This window comes from Caloenas nicobarica, chromosome 17 (assembly GCF_036013445.1).
Source record: "Caloenas nicobarica isolate bCalNic1 chromosome 17, bCalNic1.hap1, whole genome shotgun sequence".
In the NCBI taxonomy this organism is placed as follows: domain Eukaryota; kingdom Metazoa; phylum Chordata; class Aves; order Columbiformes; family Columbidae; genus Caloenas; species Caloenas nicobarica.
The window spans coordinates 7,123,959-7,144,053 of record NC_088261.1 but is presented as its reverse complement, the minus strand read 5'-3'; the positions used below and the strand labels follow the sequence as shown (position 1 = coordinate 7,144,053).

At 46.0% G+C, this 20,095-nt stretch overlaps 1 protein-coding gene across 1 annotated transcript in view; it reads left to right on the top strand.

Moving 5' to 3' along the window:
- Nucleotides 1-20,095, top strand: part of COL26A1 (collagen type XXVI alpha 1 chain) — a 160,360-nt gene that overhangs the window by 109,122 nt on the left and 31,143 nt on the right. Inside the window, exon 4 of the mRNA XM_065647417.1 lies at nt 13,230-13,291. Within this exon, the coding sequence (XP_065503489.1) occupies nt 13,230-13,291 (62 nt within the window). The remainder of the gene's footprint in view (nt 1-13,229; nt 13,292-20,095) is intronic.

Below are 20,095 nucleotides of genomic sequence, written 5' to 3'. Positions count from 1 at the left end.
AGAAGCGGGGCTGGGAAGGGCTCCGCTCCTCTGAGGTTCAGGGAGTTGCCCAGGCAGCACCTGATGAACACCTGGAAGGTTTGCCCATGCTTGTACTTCATTCATTTTCCCTTGGGTGACTGTCTGAGAGGGGACTCCAGGCTCCACGGACCGTGTCACTCCCCCGTTTTCCCTGACCTGCTCACGCTCCTCATCGATCTTTGGGGGTGGTATGTTGAGAAGAGGTAGAAAGAGGGTTTGCTTGATGAGGTGAGAGCTGCAGAGCTCTGGGAGGGAAGGTGGCTGTGACCGTGTTTGCAATTGCAGGCTCTCCCATGAGGAGAGAGGTTCAGCAGCAGCCTGGTGTCTCCTCATGGCTGAGGGTTTCTCTGACACTCGTGTTGGTGTCTCGGAACAGCCTCCCCTGGGAAAAATGAGACGGTTTAAGAGGTTGAAAGTGAACAAGAGCCTATTTGTTGCTTGCTGGTGCATGAACTGTGTGTCTTCAAGCTGATGGTAAAAGTATCTTGAAAGGTGCTCTGGTGCATGTGCAAAAACCAACCAAGGTTTTAAATTCAACTGTATATCTCCAGCGTTGGTTAATCAATAAGAAGCAGGGATTTACATGGGAGTCTTCGTACCCGATGGCCAAGTGCAGAGTTTGTGGTAAATGAAAATCGTGGGACCTTAGAATTAGAAGCAGCACATATGCTGAACAGGCGAGTTACTCCAAAGGGCTGGTTTTGTGAAAGTGAGGGTATGAAGAACTCGCACCAATCTGCCTCTTTGCTCTCCTTGCTGAACGCACACTCAGCAGAAAAATGAGCGTCCCATAGACCAGAAGCTCCTATGAAGCGTTAGATCGGAACGAGCATCTTTCTTTTTGCCCCTGCCTCTGTTGGTGACGTGCTCCATGCTCTAGTTGCAGTTCCTCTGTCTTTGTGTGCTCTGCCCATGGATGTTACAAAACGTACCTCTGATTCCTCATTAACTGTGGTGGCTCAGCGTAGAACTGGCCATTTGTCCCAGGCACAGCTGGAGTGGGCAGTAGCCAAGCAGGGCCGAGGTATAATATAGAGATAAAATAATGGAGAGCTAAAAATTAGGTCTGTTTTAAACTGCAATAGACATCTGGCTGCAAATGCTTTTCTGTCTTTTCAAGCTAAAGAAGTTGAAAATTTTCTAATGCAAGTACCTGAGTTGCTTGAATTTTGCCATGGGCTTCATCTACCCCTTGGTGATTTGCATCCCAAAACCTTGGGAGTGTCATCTGGCCCGCTGTCTTGGGCAACGTGGGAAGGTAATACGGCCTTGTGCTTACATACTGGAAGCGTTTCAGAAGTGTGAGTTGCTGCCGTATTTCTGGAAGGTATTGAAAAGGCCGTCTGTTTTCTGTAACACTCTGACGTTCCTCGTAGGCTCCCAAGCACTATGGTATAGAGAGATCTGCAGATGCTTCTGGCCGCACTCAGGCACTTTCAACCCTACCCAAGGTGGGTGTCTCTGCCTGGGGTTTCTTATTGGCTGTTTCAAAGTATTCAGCCCATCAGAAACTTTACTTTCAGAGACTAAAGTGGAATTTAAACTATCTGAATATAGTCCTTTGTGTCAAATCAAATGATTTGTTAAAGCGAGGCCAGATTTGCGGGGAGAATCAATCTTTTTTATTAGATCAACTGATGTGGAAAAAGCAGACAAACTTTCGGGCATATTAACCCTTCTTCTGGCCTGCGTTTGTATTACAAGAACAGAGGGACCTGTCTACCAGGGGAGGCTGTTTTAGAATCCACCTTCGTACCGACTATTCCTCAACGGTCTTGGTCTGAACGCAGGCATGGGTGGCATTCTTGGGCACACTTTTATGCTTTTTTTGGGGAGAGACTTGTCTCCCTCCGTATTTGGACACTAGATGTTACTGCACAACAAATAACGGGCTCTGCTCTGCAACTGATTCGTTGTGCAAGTCTGGGGCTAATTACTGAATCCCTTCGTGCCTCAATTTCCATCTGTAAAATGTCACAGATGCCCACCATTCATAAATCGCTTTCAGATTTCCAGATGAGGTGCTGTGTAAGCGTAGAATAGTGTTAGTTTATACATATTGTGCTGGAGTATAATATAAACCACATGCAACAGAAGAGCCTCACAGATGTGTCCCTTTCAGCTGCGAAAGGCAAGGCCCGGGCTGATGATTTAGCACAGCACTAATTGGGCTAAAATAGGAGATTGCTTTTGTACTGATGCAATTGTCACCATTAAAGTCCTCATTTACCAACAGTTTTTGGAGATAGCCCAGTTATTTCCTATTGAGGAAAACTGTAGTGTCTTGGGTCTCAAAGCACAGCAATTTATAGCAAATGTCAACGTTTTTATAGCATCCCCCACGCTGGCTGTCCTCACGCTTCTGGAAGGGGACTGTTCCATTGTTTATTTTGAATGTGCATCTTGCTTGGCCTGTAGCCGCACTTAGCACTTTTTTTGCTGCCTGCAACCTTTTGGGCATATCCATATCTCAAAGCAGAGGCATCTGACGGAGCCATTTCCATCGCCATTCCTGGGTGTTGCATACACAGGAATCCCCATTTATTGATAAGAAAAGCTGTTCCCGTGGCTGCCAGCGAACGAGTGCCTGGCAGCTGTTCAGCATTAAGTCAGTTCTGAAAGTTTAAAGGATTTGTGGGCTGTGATGGTTTGGGTTCAGGCAATTAACTTTGGTGAAGTGCTTGAGAGTGTCTTCCAGACACATTTCAGGGAGAAGGATGAACTTAAACAGTTAAGAGATTTGATTTAAGTGCTATCGGGGCTAAACTCTTGGTTGGTACGAAACCTTGGAGCTCGTTTGACTGCAGGAGAATTATGGCTGTTCTTCCCCTCCCAGCCTGGCCCTGTGCTTGTTCGAAAGAGCCAACATCGTCCCCATTGCCAGCGGCATCGTGTGGCAGCAGGCACCGGTGACGCTGCATTGAGCCTCTGACACCGTCCTCTCGCTGTGTAATTTTAAAGCCCAGGCCTGAACTTATTTGCCGGGGTGTTGTCATCTGGTGCTCAGAAGTGATGATGCTGAGCTGTTGTGAGAAGGTGCGGGGTTGCGGGGAATAGAAGGTGTCTCTGGAGATACCCAGTTCCTTCTCAGTGTATTGCAGACAAATTGCACCGTTGTGCATTTGTCCATTTTGGACTCGCTGGCTGTTCTCCCCGTTCCTCGTCAGTGCTCAGAGGGAGGGTCAGAATTCATTGTCAAATCCTCCACAGCTGTAAGAGTAACGTAATATTGAGGCTGAGTGTGTGGGGCGACAGGCGTGGGAGAGAAGACTGGCTGACGCCCAGCCTTACCCGATGCTTGCCACGATCCAGGAGAAACCTCCCCGGCTGCCGGGCCTTCATTCATGGGTCTAAACTTGCCATTTAAGGCATTTTTTAGGGGACTTTCAAGGTGGAGGCAGCTAGAACCTCGAAATGAAGCTCCTCAGACTACCACCAGCATGTTTCTTTGGGGATGCTTAAGCTATGGTGCTTGTTGTGTAGATACCATAAATCAAAGAAAGCACAAACAGGCAGATTGTGAATAAGGGCTCAGTCCTGTCAGAAAGTAAATGGATCCCCAGATTTGGGATGCATTTGGTGAGTTTTGGGTTAAAATAACAGGATGCAGGAATTCTGGAAAACCTTTGCATTATGGATATCCTCTGATTTTTCATTCTAAAAAAGAGAAGTAGCCTGGTGTAGCTATGTTGAAGAGTTAAAAATCTGAAACTGAAAATGTACTGAGCCTGGCTAATGGCAACTGAATATTTCCTTTACTAATTTTTCTTCACCCAGAAGTTAACAAAGAAACAACAAAGCCAAAACAAAATAAAAGGTCCGTTGCACAGCCTTGCGCTAGCCACTAATGTGATGCAAGTATTACTTTTTCCTTGACGTTACGGGGACCAGATGATAGGAGGGATTTACTGTGTCTCCCGACTCGCCAGCGTCCCTGCGTGCCTCAGAGAACAGCATCGCAGCTGCAGAGAAATGTGGAAGGTATTCCTCTTTCTGCTGCTGCTCACGTCTATAGGGACCATCGCAGGGCTCAGAGGGGTTCGATAAAGGCCAGCAAAGGGTAATTAGCAGAATTAAGCAGAGTAATGGTCCTTGGACCTGTTCACTCCAGCTCCCAGGTGCTGAGTGGCAGTCATGAGCCTTGTACAGGGCAATGGTGTGTTGGACAAGGGCTGTGGGGTGCTGGGCAGCCCTGAAGCTGAAATGTTGACCTGGGAAATCAAAGCTTTGCAAAAGTGCCCCTGATAATAGTAATAATAATAATAATAATAATAATAATAATCAGAGTGCATTTGCTGTAGAAGGAAGCATGGGTGTTGTAGAATGCATGGGCAAACATAGTATTTTGAAGTTCAGGGAGCCAAATTCTTCTGAATTCAGACCATCCTTTTCAGCTGCTTAAGCAATTGTTTTCTTTATTCATCTTTCAGCTAATTTTTTGTCTTGGCTGAAGGAAGCCGGTGCTTAATGTTCTGGATAATGAACCACTAGTGCTTGACTGGGCATCCTAAATGTAACATGTTTATGGGTTACAGGGACTTTGTGCAGAGAGGAGACATCTAACCCGAGAGGTGTCGTACAGCCTTGCAGGCTGAAGTGTAATAAAACTCAAAGCAGGGGTAGAATTTAATGTCAGAAATCCAAACTGGAAACTAGATGCGTATTTCTTGTACAACGGTTAACTCTGGATGCAGTTTACTAAAGAAACCCAGGCTGTCTGGCTCTAGAGTGTCTTTCCGAAAGACACACTCCAGCTAAGCACACGTTGTTTGGCTCGAGACTGTGAGAGATTCTCTGCCCTGCGACACACAGGTGCAGAACTGATATTACAAGAGTCCCTGCAGACTTTACGGTGAGCCTCGATTCGAGCGTTTCCTTTTGTCCTGTCTGCTTCCTTATTTCACGTTACGTTACGCCATACCTTGAGTGCATTTTCACCCGATTGCTTCTCCCAGCAGGGAAAAGCAGTCTCTTCCATAAGGGATGCGAGACCATCTCAATTTGAGATGAATTTTCAAGCGGGGCGTGCTTGGACTGGGGTCGGCAGAGTCAGCCAGGTCCTGTTAAGTATCACACCACGTCCCAGATCGGGGAATGACAGAGAAATGAGTTGGGTCAGGCTCTGGATTTTGGCGTAGCGAGGACTGGACCAGCTATAGGAGGAGAATGTTTTCCCTCTGGGCTCTGCATCTTCATCCTCCTTGGCAGGAAGGTGTGTAGGCTCCCTCCTTTTAGTTTGGGGAATCTTAATCTAGCTCACATATCTTCCTGTGAGAGGCTTGTACATACATATTGTTCATACTACCCCGTCTCTTTATTTTCTATATTTTTTTTTTTCTTTTTTTTGCTTTGATGTACTTTGCAGCCATGCAGTGATGCTGTGGTGAAGCAGGGGAGTCAAGGGCTCACGGGAGGGTTGTTTTATACAATATCAGAAGTGCTGAGCACCCGCGGTACCACCAGCAATCGCCTGGGAGCACCACGTTCAGCAGCTGCGGAGACAGCAAGGTTTCACAAAATCATGCTGGATAGCTAAAATCCTTATTATCAGCGTCTTTTCAGTCGTCAGGCAACTATGCTGGGCTACGTTAGTAAAATGTCCTTGGTGTTTCTAAAATAATAGATAATACCTTTCTAGCAAAACGTGTTGCATCAAAATCCAGCCATTCCCTGCTAAACCTTCCTCTGACAGATGAAGATGGATTGAACACAAATCTCACAACTCGTGGTTGACTGCGAATAAATGATCATGATCTAATTCCATATGCTAACAGAGCACAGGCCTAACCAGCAAAATAGATCTTTGGCACTGTGAAAGAACACAAATCCCCAGGCTGAGAGCAATTATGTATAAAATTAGTTAGTGGTGTGGGAACGTGCATGTGTGAAATTTTAAATAAAACAACGTGAGTGATGTGAGCTGTTTAAGAATAGACCTGGGTGAATAATGGGGGGTTTTGGTGTTCATTTGCTAAACCAAAAAATTGGAAAGAAAAATTATTTGGGAGAAACCAAAATGGAAATTTTTAGCTTTTTGACACAACGTAATGACTAAAATATGGGTTTGGGTCAATCCAAATTATTTCATTTGACCCAAAGTGAACCATTTCATTTCAGTTAAGACTATTTAATTGGTTTATTTCATTTTTAATTTAGGTGAGTTTTGAAATGAATGCTATTTCAAAACTTGAGACTGAAACATGTCATTAAGAAACTATGAAAATAACTTAAAACATCTAGAGAAAATATTGCAAAAATTTTAAAAATGTCACCGATTTTTTTCACTTGAAACTAGGTACCGAATGTTTTGTCATTTCTGGAATACTAGTTGTTATTCCAAAAGTGCAGTTTGTGGAAAACTTTATTTTCACTCAGTTTTGCTCAGGTTTTCTTTACAGACACTTCAAAATCACAGAATATCGTGATAATGAAAACATATTTATTGCTTATTCAGGGGAAAAAAGCCTTTTCCTGTTTAAGAAGGTAGAAGAAAGTAGACATGAAAATGAAGTTTGAATATTTTGCAAGCAGAAGAAGATTGGATAGCAGTTCTCATAAAAAGGGAAATTTGAGCTGCTTTTTAAAGACAGCCAGTAAAGTTAAGGGTAAGGGTTATTATAATAGAGATATACATTAGAGAGAGAGATCACAAACTGAGAAAATTTGGCAGCGATCGGGGTCTTCTAGCAGAGATGGTGAGTTATCCATGATGACGGTAAAAAGGCAAAAATATTCTATAGGTGTTCTGTTGCATATTGATAGGCAGCCTAATAATTCACAATTTACAGATGAAATGGAAACTTTCCATCCTGCAAAATCTCGATGTGAAAACTGTGGGAGAGAACAAGCCCTCTTTGGTCAATGAGACAGTCTACGTTGCTCTGAGCCTACAGTTCCTTCTCTGGGAGATAGTTTAATTATGTCAATGGTCATGCTGAGCAGAAATGTTGCGGGGTTTGTCAGTGCTGGCTTGGAACTTGGGATTAGAGGAACTGTGTGTTGGAAGAGAGTAGCCTGTGGGTTTTGGTAGTTGTTTGGCCCAGAAAGGGGGCAAAAGTAAGATGCTCTGTCTCCTTCCTTCCACATTTGCTCATGGGTGATACCCAGCCCTGCTCGGCTGTGTCTGCGCAGCCCAAACGGAGGGGCGCTCTAGGGTGGTGACATGTTCTGTGCACGCTTAAGTTAGAACATGCCATGCTTGCAGCTCAGCAAGAGCATGGATTTCCCCTGCAGCTGAATGCCCCGGCATGTTGGGGAGAGGAGGGACCTCGTGAGCTTGTTTCTTTGGTCAGGTGTCTTGCGCTGTCCCAGCATCGCTGCTCTGGGACACCCCATCTGTGGCTCTTCCTTCCATACCGTCTTTGCCAAAAGGTGAAAATTTCCAATGCACGCAACAAGTAAACATCATGGCAGCAAACCGAGAGACTCTTGCAGCTGAGTCTTAATGATCCTACCCTAAACAAAACTCGCAGAGCTTCCCCTTGCAGAGGAACTCGTGCCAGTTTGCTGGGACCTGAGCCGTGGCCAGCGCGTCCAACCTGCCGGCAGGAGCCCGTCCCTCCCGCAGCTCTCCAGACCTTTGGTTCCTGTTTGCTCTTTGGAGCAGAGGCTACCGGGCGACCCAAACGTTCCTCCTCCCCGCGGTTGCTGTCAGCCCGCTGCCTTTCACATGCTGAAAACCCCGTTGCAGAGCTACAGACATGACTGATTCTAAACAAATACAATTAATAAAGCCTATCTAGCCAACATCTGACTCTCATTAGAGGAAACGTGTTGAAAAAACAGATCCCAGGTTGGCTGTGATTTATGGCTGGGGCCTGCTATCCTTCACAAGCACTGGCGAAAGCTTTTGCAAAGGGCCAGAACATAAACTACTTAGGGAAACTCAGTATCCATGTAAAAAGGCTGGAAGGGTCAAATCAGACAAATTAAAGAGGGGTGGAGATGCAAGCCCAGGCTGGCCGTGCCCTGCTGAGGGCCACCTGGCAGGCACAGGAGATCTGCGCTCGTACTTCTACTGTGGAATTCCACTTGAAATATCTTCTGTGCCGGAGTCTGAAAGCATCATTGGGGTTTTTTTGTTTTTTTTGTTTTTTTTTTTTTTTTTTTCTGGCTAAATTGTGTGTATGTGTGTGGCAACAAGTGGATGAAGGGATTAGTGATCTGGTGGTTTATCTTGCGCGCGTCCAAATATAACATCTCCAGTGCGTAACATCTCAGGTGCTCCCCAAGTCGACAGGAGACGTTGGCTTTGCTTTCTACTTCCCTGGGGAGTTTCCAGCTTTAATTCTTCTCTCCTTGCAAAGAAGCATCGTTGCCTGGACTAATTTAGCTGACTTCACCCATATTTGGATTTGTTCAGAGACTGCTCTGAGCTTGTCCTGGAGAAAGGTGTCGACCAACTGGACTCCTGCTCCCTTCGAAAGACGACAGTTTCTTTAAACTGAACCTACTGAGTTGTGAGTCAGGGATTTGTAGGGCAGCGCGCCCCAAACTGTCACGGTGCGGCACCCGAGACCTGCTCTGAGCAGCCCCGGTTGCGCAGCTGCTGGTGCAGAGTTGAAGCTGTTGCGTTGTGTCGTGTGGAGCTGCTGGCGTGTTCCCGGAGCTCTGAACTCGGGCTGTTGCTGTGGCCTCGCTGCGGCTCTGGTTTGCTCCCCCTACCCTGGGGATAACCGAGTTTGTCCTCTTTGTGCGTGTCCGTTTCTGTAAAGTGCAATGAAAGTGGTGGACTTTATGAGATGGAGAGAGAAGAACTGCCAGACAGGTTTTATCACAGAAATCAAATATACTGATTTATTTCTCTATATGTAATATTTGGTCCTTTTTCATCCTCTGACCTCTGGTCCTTTACAGAAAAAGCATTTCACTAAAAATTCATGGAAGGAAAGTGAGGCTCGGAGGAGGAAAGTGCATTGTTTAGAGTCCCGAGCAGGTTGAAGCATGAGCTGCAAATGCAATTCTTATGTCCCGAAGCCTGACTGTGTGCTACGCCCCATTGCATTGCAAGGTTGAAGTTTCTTATAATGGCAAAACATGGTCTTGAAAAAAAAAACTGGCTGCAAAGATTTTATTTGTTTAAACAAAGGCTTTGTGATTCTAGAATTCTCGCTCCTTTCATATGCTATAAAGCACCTCCTCCACCTCCCCTCTGAAATATGAATTTTGGAGTAATCCATCAAGAAAAAGGGAGACAGAACCTTGATCCCTTGACTTCGGTTGAGCTGTGCAATTTATATCTACTGAGCATCTGGCTGTAGGGAAACCAAAAGCCTTTTTAATATTCTGCAGAGACTCTGGGTATACAAATGAGCACGGGCTGTCAGAGCTGAGAAATGGGGCAGAGATGCCAAGAGGTTCCTTTGCTGTTTTGCATAAAACTCTGACCTGTGGCCTCATGGTGCAAGTTAGCCTGCTTTGTTTGTGGGGGTTTTTTTTGTTAACTCGGTACCACTGCGATAATTGTGCTGAAATGATTAGAGCCCTGTTGGTATAGAGCCATTATCACACCTTTCTTCTTTTGAGCGAGGAGTTTGGAGGTTTGTGGGGTTTTCAGCCTTGGGCAGTTGAATCGTGCAACTATTTAATAATGAAATTATGGCAAATGCTGCTCGAGCCCTGCAAAGCAGCAATGCCAAGTTAGCAAGGCACCCAAAGTGAGTCTCTTGTGGCTGGAGCATGTCCAGGGTGGGAGCTGCAGCCGTGCAGTCAAACGCAGCAGGATTGGGGTTAGTGCATCATTGCTGGCACAGAGTACATGACCTGTTATTTTCCAGCATGCTGAGCCTACCACATCCCTGATGTGACTTTTCTTTCCATCCAGTTGCGTTGCTTTCCTCGCGCAGCCGGAGGGTGGGAAGGGAGAGGTGTGCTAGGACAGTGACAGCGAGACGTTATGGAGACAGCCTGGGTGTCACGCGATTCGCAGGTACAGTCTCGTGTTCATTATCTCAATTATTTATCTTCCCTGCTGGAATATTTCTAAAACAAATCCTACCATGTGTTTTGAGGTTGGGCTTCATAGAGTGAAATCACAACTCCTCTCTCAGAGTCTAGCTGGAAAAATACAAATCTGCCAACTAGGAATATGAGGGAAATAAACTGTGGTTCTGTGTAGCAACAAGTGATGGATTTCTGCAGATATGCAAAGCGTCTGCTCTGGAGTTCCAGGTTAGAGAGTATGTGTTTTTGCCCCAATGTTGTATTCGTTGCATGTGAAATAATGATGTGAGATTCTCCAGCTCGTTTTAATAAAGCAGATTGCTTTCACCTTGATCAGAAAATTCAACTTCAGTCTTAGGTCTGGGAACCACCAGCCATCAGGATTAAATACTAAATGCTTCGGTGCATAGTGGTCAGGGAAGGTATTTATTAGCTTGATTTGTCACTATCATTCTCAGGCTTTCTGCAAGGACAGATAGTGACCCCAGACCTTGGAGCAGCCTGATCCCTGGTGTGCTGTGAGCGAGCTCTGAACGGAGTTTCTGTATCTGCAGCACCAAGCATTGATCTGTGTTAGAAAGCATCACCCATCTGTAGGTTAGCTAGATAAATGGCACAAGGATTCGCTAGCAGGATGGCCTGCCTCAGTAAGAATTTTCACATTAGGGTGTCCACTTTCTGGATTAGTTAAGTATCTTTTGGGTCTGGGCTAAGTACTGTGGGTGTGGATCTGGGTTTCCAGGCATTTCACAAAGGAAAGGATCAGAGTTCAAATTCAGCTTGGGCTTAAGTAATTCTCTTGCTGACCTGGACTGCGTTTTCCGTATGTTTCACCAGGAATCATTGACACAAAGATGATATTAATATAATACAAACCCCACTATGCACTGGCACTACTGCTTCCTCCCCGCTTCTGTGATTTTGTTCACTTAAATCGAACCGTGTGAGCTGCAAACACACCTGGGAGGGCTCTTTGGGAGACTCCTCAAGAGCAGAGAGGCTGCTGGTGCTGTTTGTGCACTCTGTGTGCCAGAGGCGATCAGAGTATCCTCCCCCGGGAGCTGGTTGATTCACCCTGTGCAGACGGGTAGTACAAGACCTTTTTATGAGCTGAGCTCTCCAAAGAGAGCTTAATGATCAATCCATCTCGAATTATGCACAGAGATGGTTTTTAGACAGTTCAAGTCAATCTCTCTAAACCTATGGGAGTTATTAACATGTGCAAGCCAACAGAAGGGAGAATAGGACTCCATATTTTATTTGTTCCGTAACACATCTGGTACGCCTTTTGGCTCTTGGGAGCACTGGATTTATTCAGTCTTATCATTCTATGGCGATGAGCAAGATCAAAAGCATGAAGCTGGTTACACGCAGAACATAATTCCCTGTTTTACACACCACAAGCAGATCCAGACCAAGCAAGCCTCAGCCATTTCCTTTCCTGTGGGACAACGCACTTATGGCACTTGCATGTTCATGGACTAATTCAAGCCAAAAAGTATTGCCCAAGATCTATTGCCGAGAATAAAAATTAAAAAATGTTATTTTCTGTTGGGTAGAAGAATGTCCACATCAGTACTGACCTGAAAGGAAATCCCTCAATCTAAACATTCCTGAACTATCAGATGCTTTGTCTGCAGAATGTTGGGCATGGTGAGGTGGATGCTCTGTGTGAAGCTCCTTTGGGAAGCTCTGCAGCTCCACACAGAGGGTCAGCGAGAGAATTTCCCTGGAAGGTTTATGCAATGGGTGATTGTTGCTGTTAGCGCTCAAGCAATCTTCTTAGACTGTAAATCACGAAGGTGGAACAGCCAAGCTTCCTGGCCCTCCGAGCCATGCGCTGAAGTCTTTGCATGGCTGAGAGCCATCAGCACATACCGTGCGCTTCATGAAACTGGAAGGTGTTTGTGGGTAAAGACTGGGGAGGTTCCTTGGGCGGAAGGCGACAAAGCTTGTTAGGGCTTTGATAACTGAGTCCCCTGTGTCGGGGTGATATTTAATCAGGCCCAAACCTACCTTCACCCGTTCCTCCCTGTAGGTAGGCACTGGGTTTACTCAACATACTCCACATCAGTACAGCCTCAGCCTGAGCTGCACCTGGCTGGTCTATTAAGGGGATGAAGAATTACATGTGAACGTCCACAGCCCTTTGGAAATACCAGGATTAAATACTCCTTCTATGGCCAGTCAATGAAAACTGACTCTGGCCCTTAAGGAGACCAGAAATGCACAGAGAGATGTATTTCTCCTCTGTGGGACATGAGATGGCAGTGATTCATCACTTGAATATGGATGGTTTATTCTCTGAAATACTTCATGCTGCAAGTCATTTTCCCTTTTTAGAAACTGTTGTGCTTCACAAGTCATGGTAGGTGAGTGGTCCAGTCTGGAAAGCTGCTCCGAGCGCTGGGAATGGGCAGTTCAACACTGGTGCAAAGGGCTGAGAAAGTGCCTTGTTGATTAAATGACTGTTCAGGGCTTCATGCTCATTCACTCACTTTAAAATTGCTGAAATAAAAACAGAGGCAAAGCAGCAGGCCTTCTGATTAGATAAACCATGTCCTTTGTATCAAGCAATCATTTTAAACTGCACTCAGAGCCCATTATGTGAACGTTTGTTCTTCCTAAGGCATCCTGTCAAGACCCCTTTGGTGGTTGCTGTTGTTTCTGTGCAGCAAAGTGAGATGGAAACCACTTCATGCTCTGGTCTGCTTCAGCCCTGGGGTCTGTCTTGGATTTTGTTGCTGTCATTAAGACAGATGTTTTTTTGTGGAAGTGGTAACAGGGCCTGTAAGTCCAGGGATGGAGCAGGGCTCCACAGAAATGGGCATTTTGTATATTCATTGATTTCCTCGACATCTGACCAGTACCTAGTATAGGAGAGATTACAGCACAGAGTTAAATGGGAGAAGTGGCTGTGCAGTCTGATGTCCTGTGAGGTGGGAACATGTGCCACACCAGCTTGTACCAGTGGCAGAACTTAAAACTAGTCTTAAAACTAATTGTTTCTTCGCCTACTTTCTACTTATTGGGAAGTTGGTCTCATGCTCTACCCAACTAAACATCCCCAAACAAGATTCATGTAACGTGGCTGTGGGTGCTTACCTGTGCAACGGAAATGAATACTTATTGTCCCATATAACTATCTAGAATCATTTTTCCGTGTGTCGCGGATAGAAAAGGGAACAGGGCCTGCAGACTGAAAGCAATGGATTAAAATGCAAAGTACACAGAGATTTTACATCATTTTGGTTTTTTTTTTCTAGAATGCATGAACTGCACGAGACTAGCCGATATGACGGAGAGGCTGAACACGCTTGAGGCCAAGGTAAGGACCTGCCTTTGTTCTTCTGTTTGGCAAACATTTCCAAGAGTTGCTGGTGAAAAAGAGGTCGAGCTGGCAGCCCTGGAGAGATGAGGTGTCTGTCCTTCCATCCACAGCAAGGAACAGGCCGTGCTGGTGGTTCTGCCCCGCGGAACGAGGGCAGCGCTGCTGTGCACACTGGCATCGCTCGCCTTCCGCTTCCCATGCAGCCGCAGCTCTGCCTCCCTTCTTCCCTCCAGCCACTCAGCTCAGCTCCTCCTAAATAACGGTCAGACCTGAGAAATAACTTGCCGTGTGTTGCCATCGTGCTCATCACCGTGTTTAGCCGTTACAAGCCTGTGCTCACACCGCATCCGCCTCCTCTCCGGCCAGCTCTCGTGCCGGGCTCGCCGGCTGCCGTGCGGTGGCATGTTCAGCCCGTGCTTGCTGCTGTCACAAGTGTGCAGCTGCTAATAAATAATAAATAGCTCGTTGCCCTCGACTGGGACGCATTGGCTCAGGTTTTGCTTCAGAAACAGAGGGCAGACAGAGCTGTATGAAAAATCTTTTGCTTCGGCTGGTTGATAACGTGGGGATGTAAAGCAGTGATTCCCCTGGCTCAGGAAAGAAGCAGACGCTGATTCTGGTCTCTCTCACTAAAAATGTCTCGTAGAAACCCTCCCAATGTAGAGTGCCAAACAGAGGAGTTATGGTATCTAGATTTTTCTAGGAACAGTTCTGCATTAGCCTGTTCTTCAAGTGCTATCCAGTCCTGCTTTTTTATCCCTTTTATGAAAGATGGGAGGCTTTCATGCATAGCTTAGTGGAGACAAACGTTAAGGGGAGACCTTCATGGTGTGTTTTTTTCCTGCAAATTATTTTAATTTCTACCTACTGGGATTCAGATAAATTGTTCCAGTCTAGCAACAAAGCAGCTGAGTCAGTCCTTCCCCTTTGATCTGTGGTCAGTTTTGTGACAGCCCGATCCTGGCTGTTAGATATAGCGCTTTGGTTCCTTTAAGTCACGTGCTGCTGTTATTATTCATTAACTGATGGTTATCAATGACATAAAAGAATTTGGGGAGAAACCTTGGTGGAGGGGGATGGTGGATGTGTGGTGTTTTTCAGGCCAGTGCATTATGGTAATTTGGGAATTGTCTGTGCTGAAATGGAGTGAGCAACATTGTCTGGAACTTCCTCAAAGCCTTCACAGTTATATTTCACTACAAGAAAATGAAGGGGTGGGGGGAGTGAAATTCTGGGGAGCAGAATTGTTCGAGTGAAAACAACTGTTGCAGCGCAAAGGACAAAAGATGAGCTGGATTGTTTTTCTGAGCCGCAGGACCTGGCAGGTGAGTTTACTTTGGCAGCGAGGAGCTGGAGGCGTTTGGAGAGGGGAGAGGGGCTGGTGAGTGACCTGTGTGTGTGCAGTCCCCAATCCAAGTAAGACACGGGACCAGGCTCAGACAGATGTAAGTCAGCCCTCCCATGCTCAGCCTGTAGCCAGCTGTACCTTCCTGCGCTTTCCAGGACTTTCTAAATCTGGCTCACTGGAAAAATGATGTCGAAGACTGTCATGACATCAGAGCACCCGTGCTCTGCTGGCTTGTGCTGCTCAGCACTTGCGTCGGGTAACAAAGCCTAAGATGCTAATGGCAACCTGAGCCGGGGCCCTGGCAGGACTCCTGGAGGTGGAAGGAGGTCCTACCTGCCCAAATCCCCTTGAGAAGTCTTAGTCCAGGAGTAAAACTGCACTCAGGTCAGTGGGTTTGTCTTGCAGTTAAGAAGCTGGTTTAAAGCGAGTGACATTCCCCTCACTTGAAAACAATCTGCCCTTGGGCTTGGCACTAACTGCCAAATGCCCCCGATGTTTGGGAAGCGCTGCCTGCTTGCCTTCTACGTGGGAGCTCCAGTGAAGGCAGGAGCACGTTCTCTCCTACTCGAACCTGGGACACTTGTGCAACAACTGGCATTTCTGTCCTGACTGGCAAAGCTGACGTGCTGTCCGTAAGAGACTCTTCCTATGTCTGCAGCCAGCTGGCTGCAACCCGCTCTGCGTTCGGGAGGGAGCACCGAGTCACCACCAAGCCTTGGTGGCTGAAGACCTTGTAGTCTTGCAGAGCTTCTGACATGAGGAACAGGGAGGCAGATGCCTGCAAGGTTCCGTGCTGAGATGTAGCCAGCCAGCCCCTGGTGACGCCAGAGGGTTCATCCTTCCTATGAGCAGAGACAGATTTCCCTGCCACGGTCCTGCTTCTTCTGGAGACAGCTGAAGTTGAGGAGCTTTGCTGCTTTTGTTCTTTTGCATTTCAGCCCAGCGTGACTGTGGTGAGCTCAGGGAGTGGCGGTGGGTGAGATTAGCCAGCTTAACCAGGTCAGGCCAGCGGCACCTGCTCTAAGGGCTCTGAGGCACATGGAGCCTGTGTATCCTTGCTATAAACCCTGCAGGACCAAGGGTGAGCGCAAGCGTGTGGAAAGCTGCCTCTGAAGGCTCCGTGGGCCTGTGTGCTGGGTGAGAGCTTTTACTTTAAATTGAGTAGGTTAGGGACAAGTGAGAAACAATCTCTTCCTCACACCTCTGCGGTGGGGACGAGGAGGTTTTGTGTGAGGGTATGTAAAACATGCGTTTGTCCTCCAGTGGCTGTGAAGGGCAAGTTAGAGAAACTTAAACTCAGTTGTGGAAGAAGAGGCTACAAGACTCTGGTTTCTTCTTTCGTCACTCCTCTTCTGCAGACTTTTATAGCTGTCCCCCTAAAAAATGGGGATATAACTAGAAATGTTCTCATCTTTCTTATACAAGGATGAGTTGTTTCATCCAACTTGTAAGATCAGCATCCAGATGAGGTAATAAAAGTGACCCTCAGATTTTTTGTAATGTGAGAGTTGGATCAGAAAGCAAGAAGCAAGAATAAACACAGAGCAAATGGAATGAAAAATGACTCATTAGGGACTGGTGCTTAGATAGCCCTTGGGGAGGAGAGAGACTCTGAGACACGGCTGAACTGTGCGGCAGAACAAACTCTTCACGTCTTGCGCTTTCCTTAACGCCGCTCTAGGTTGTCCTTGTGGCTGTAGGAGATGTTTCTGCAGGAAAAGGGGTGAGGATGGGATCAGGTTCCTCCCTTGTCTACCCTGTTTCGAGTTACCCTGTCATCTTCCCAGGACGGAGTTGGCCTGTTCCATTTGCTCGGTACCAGACCGTTTGGGTGCCAGAGATTTGAAAGCTTGATTGAGGGTGTTGAGCTTGAAATCCATGAGCCATGGGACTATGTCAGGGAAGATGCTGTTGAGCCTGGAGTCAAGGGCAAGAAAGTGTGCAGGACAGCAAGAAAATTACCCTGTCCGCAAGCTCCAGCATCCCAAACTTCTTTCCCATGCAATCTTGCTTGACATCACTGCAGCTCCCCTGACCCTGCGGGGATCCTCACGGGTGGGAGGGCAGAATGAACCCTGCTTTTCTTTCAAATGAAAAGTTTCTCCTTTTGCCAGCACAGCTTCTTAGTGGGAAGAGTGCAGAGCCTTCCTTTCTGAATTTCTTGAGCCTGATGCTGCCCTCCTGTGTCACAGGACTAAACCCAAACTCCACGACGCTCGAGAGAGCGGCAGGAAAGCAGCTGCAGAAAAATTTCTGCTCATTTTGTTCACCCAGGCTTTTTTACAAGCTCCACCACAGAGCTACTGGCAGTGCAATATTAATCCCAGCTTTTGGTTGGAGCTTGTGTGCAGCATTTGATGTGAGTTGATATAAGCCAGTCTTATCTCCTGACACCGCTTTTGAGAAGTTTGTGGCATTTCACTTACAGCTTTAATGCAGGGAGATAACATTACATATCTGGTGTCTGATTGATTCATTGTGTGATTGATAAATGACATGCATATTTTTTGCATGAAAGCAGTCCTTGTAATGTGATTCCCCACGCGGAAGATTCTGAGAGGTTTTAAAGAAAATCTTTGTACTGTGCACAAAGTTTGATCAATACAATGCTATTTATATGAAATCACCCCATTTATTTAGAGCAGATTACCCCCCAGCACCTTCATTACCCTGTGTCTTTTGATTATGAAGCACCATTACTTGGAATTTTAATGTAATTATTGTATGAAATGTTTCTGTGTTTCCCCCTTCTTCCGAGCAGCTACATGAAATACTAGCGGTTGTCTGGGATGTTTTATGGGGTTTGTCTTTTCTTTCCCTGATAGACAATAAAACAATTTCCTGCTGTAGTGGATAAATATTTGGAGAATAGAAAATGTTTCATGATACTGTGACGTGGCTGAGAGATCGGGAGGGAACCCCCAGTTGCTTGGCTGTGAGGCTGCTGCTGGTCCTGTGAGTGGACATAGGCGGTTGCTTGATATTGCAAGGATTTTCGTGGATTTTTCATGTTGCGTAGGTGATTGCCACTAGCAGTTAATTTCCTTTGTGTTTTGAACAGGAAGGTGGCTTATCTAATCTCGAAGGTTTCCTAATGACCCTGTGCAGAATCTGCTTCTCCAGCTCCAGGAATGTGTTGAATTTAAGGAGTATTTAGGCTGTTTCACAGGTAGCTGTATAATAACGGCTGGTTTGAGTAGCAATAACAAACTTGAATCAATCCCTGTACAATTTTTAATTTAATCCTGTGTTTTCTATAGGTTAATTAATATAAAAAATGTCCCTAAGAATAAAATGCAGCTTCTTAACTGATTTTTACTCATGAACCAAAACTGGGTGGGCAAACCAAATTTTGTGTCAGTGCCTGTATCCGAACTTTGCATCTATCTCATTGGCCTATTTCTAATTACCAATAATTGTGCTTATGATTAGGACACTTGAGGAAGTTCAGGTACTGGCCTTTCTCTCATTTGGGCATGCTTCCGTCTTTCAGAAATACAGTTAAAATCCTTTCCTTCTCAAGTCTAGTAACCGTTGGATCTTATTTCTTATCACTGTTGGGTTGAAGGAGCAATCTGTCCCCTAAGGCTGTTCCATGTGTTTGGCAAATGGTGTAAATAATTTGTCAGAACCACAAAAAGGCTTTAAAGACCTCCTCCTCCACCATCTCCTCCCGCAAAGCCTTTTAGTTACAGGTTTGGCATTTTTAGTCAAATAGATTTAATATTTTCATAAAATAGCTTTGAAAAATTCTGTTTTCCTACGACATGCAACTTAATCTGCCAGACAAATCCTATGTCTGCATTAGGAAATGCTTTTGGTGTGTTTACCACCTGGGAACATTATTTTTACCAGCTTTGTTTTTTGAGAGAAATACTTTAGTGGACAAAAAGTAGGTTTCAGCACGGAGGTGTGTGAGGAGCCTAAGGGATGTAGGTGCTCAGCACCTTTGCTGATCTTGTACCTGCACGTGCAAACTTCCACTTGATTCTCAATCAGATATTCTAGTGGACCTTCATAAGGAAAATATCATAAGAGAAAAATTACTTGGGGTCCTTTCTGTCAGTTTGCACCAAGGTGAGCCAGGAAGGGACCGAGCCCCTGACCTTTTCCAGTTGTGCTGCTCTCCCCTTGCAGCTTTTCATTTAGAGTCCAGCGGAGAAGGAGAGCACACGAGGCGGCGTTGCAGCCCGCTGGAGCTGGCGATGGGAATCTCTGCACTAGCTGATGGGAAACTCTAGCTAGCTGATGGGAATCAGCCAGAGCTGAGGGCTCCTCGCTGGTTGAGCAGCAGAGAGCTGATCTCAAAGCCGTTGCTGAGAACAGATGTTACTTTCTCAAGACCGAGTTCGTCTCAGGCTGGCCTGGCTCCACATCCGGAGCACTGCTACATCCCCAGCAGGTGACAAGCCATAAATCGGGCAGAGAAGAATGCTGTGATTTTGAGAGTGGAAGGTTATAGCTCCAATGTATTTTTATCAGGTGTTTTAAAGTAATGCTGGGGAATCCGATTTCACTCTGAGCGCCTTTGTGTGCTTCCCTCTGCAATGAGCTCTCAGCACGGCATTGAAGGTTTGCTGGATCCTCTCCACATCCACCTCCCTCCCCTCACCCTGACACGTTGGGGTGCCAGCCATAGTAGGCTGGGCACATTGGGGTGCCGGCCATGGTAGGCTGGACACGTTGGGGTGCCGACTGGTGTGAGGATCTGCTGAACATTGCCTGCCTTTCATCTAAGCCAGCAGGCTAGCCTGGGCTTTTGCGTCTTCTCTGCTCTGATTACCTCCCTGCCAGAAGACACCTGCTGATGAAACAGTCTCTTTTTCGCATCCTGTTTTTTGGAAATCTTGTAAAACTGTACCAAAAACCAAATAGTTTTGCAGAAAGAGCATGAACTACACTACCTGTGCATTGGCAGAAGCTTTTGGTCCGTGTTTCTGTCTTCCAAGCCATAGCTGGTGACATAAGGCTTACCTCTTGGTCTGCACTGCGTCACTGGAATGACATCAGCTGTTGCTCCCCACATCATTTATCAATACAACAAAAGCTCCTCCATGCAATAATTATCTTGTCCTCTTTGGCCAAAGCCCCTAAGATGTACTAAGGATGAAGTCACCCAGGTTCTCTCTGGGCACCCGCTTCATCAGATTTTAGTGGACACTTACTGAATGTCTTTTGGCTTTTGAAACCAAGCAGTTGCATCTGCGTTGGACCCTTGTGTTCACAGGTTTCATATTGCTATGAGAGAGATACCATTCTCCATCAGATTTTGTACAACTCCCTGTTTAACTCTGTGTCTTGATGAATGATTAAAAAAACCCTATATTTTGCCAGATAATTTGCTATAAAGAAAGATATGTCCAACAAGTTATGCAATTACTGTTATTAATCAGCTTGTGTCTTTACAAGATCAAGGGAATCTTATTTTACACTGAAATTTTTAGTTGATGAGT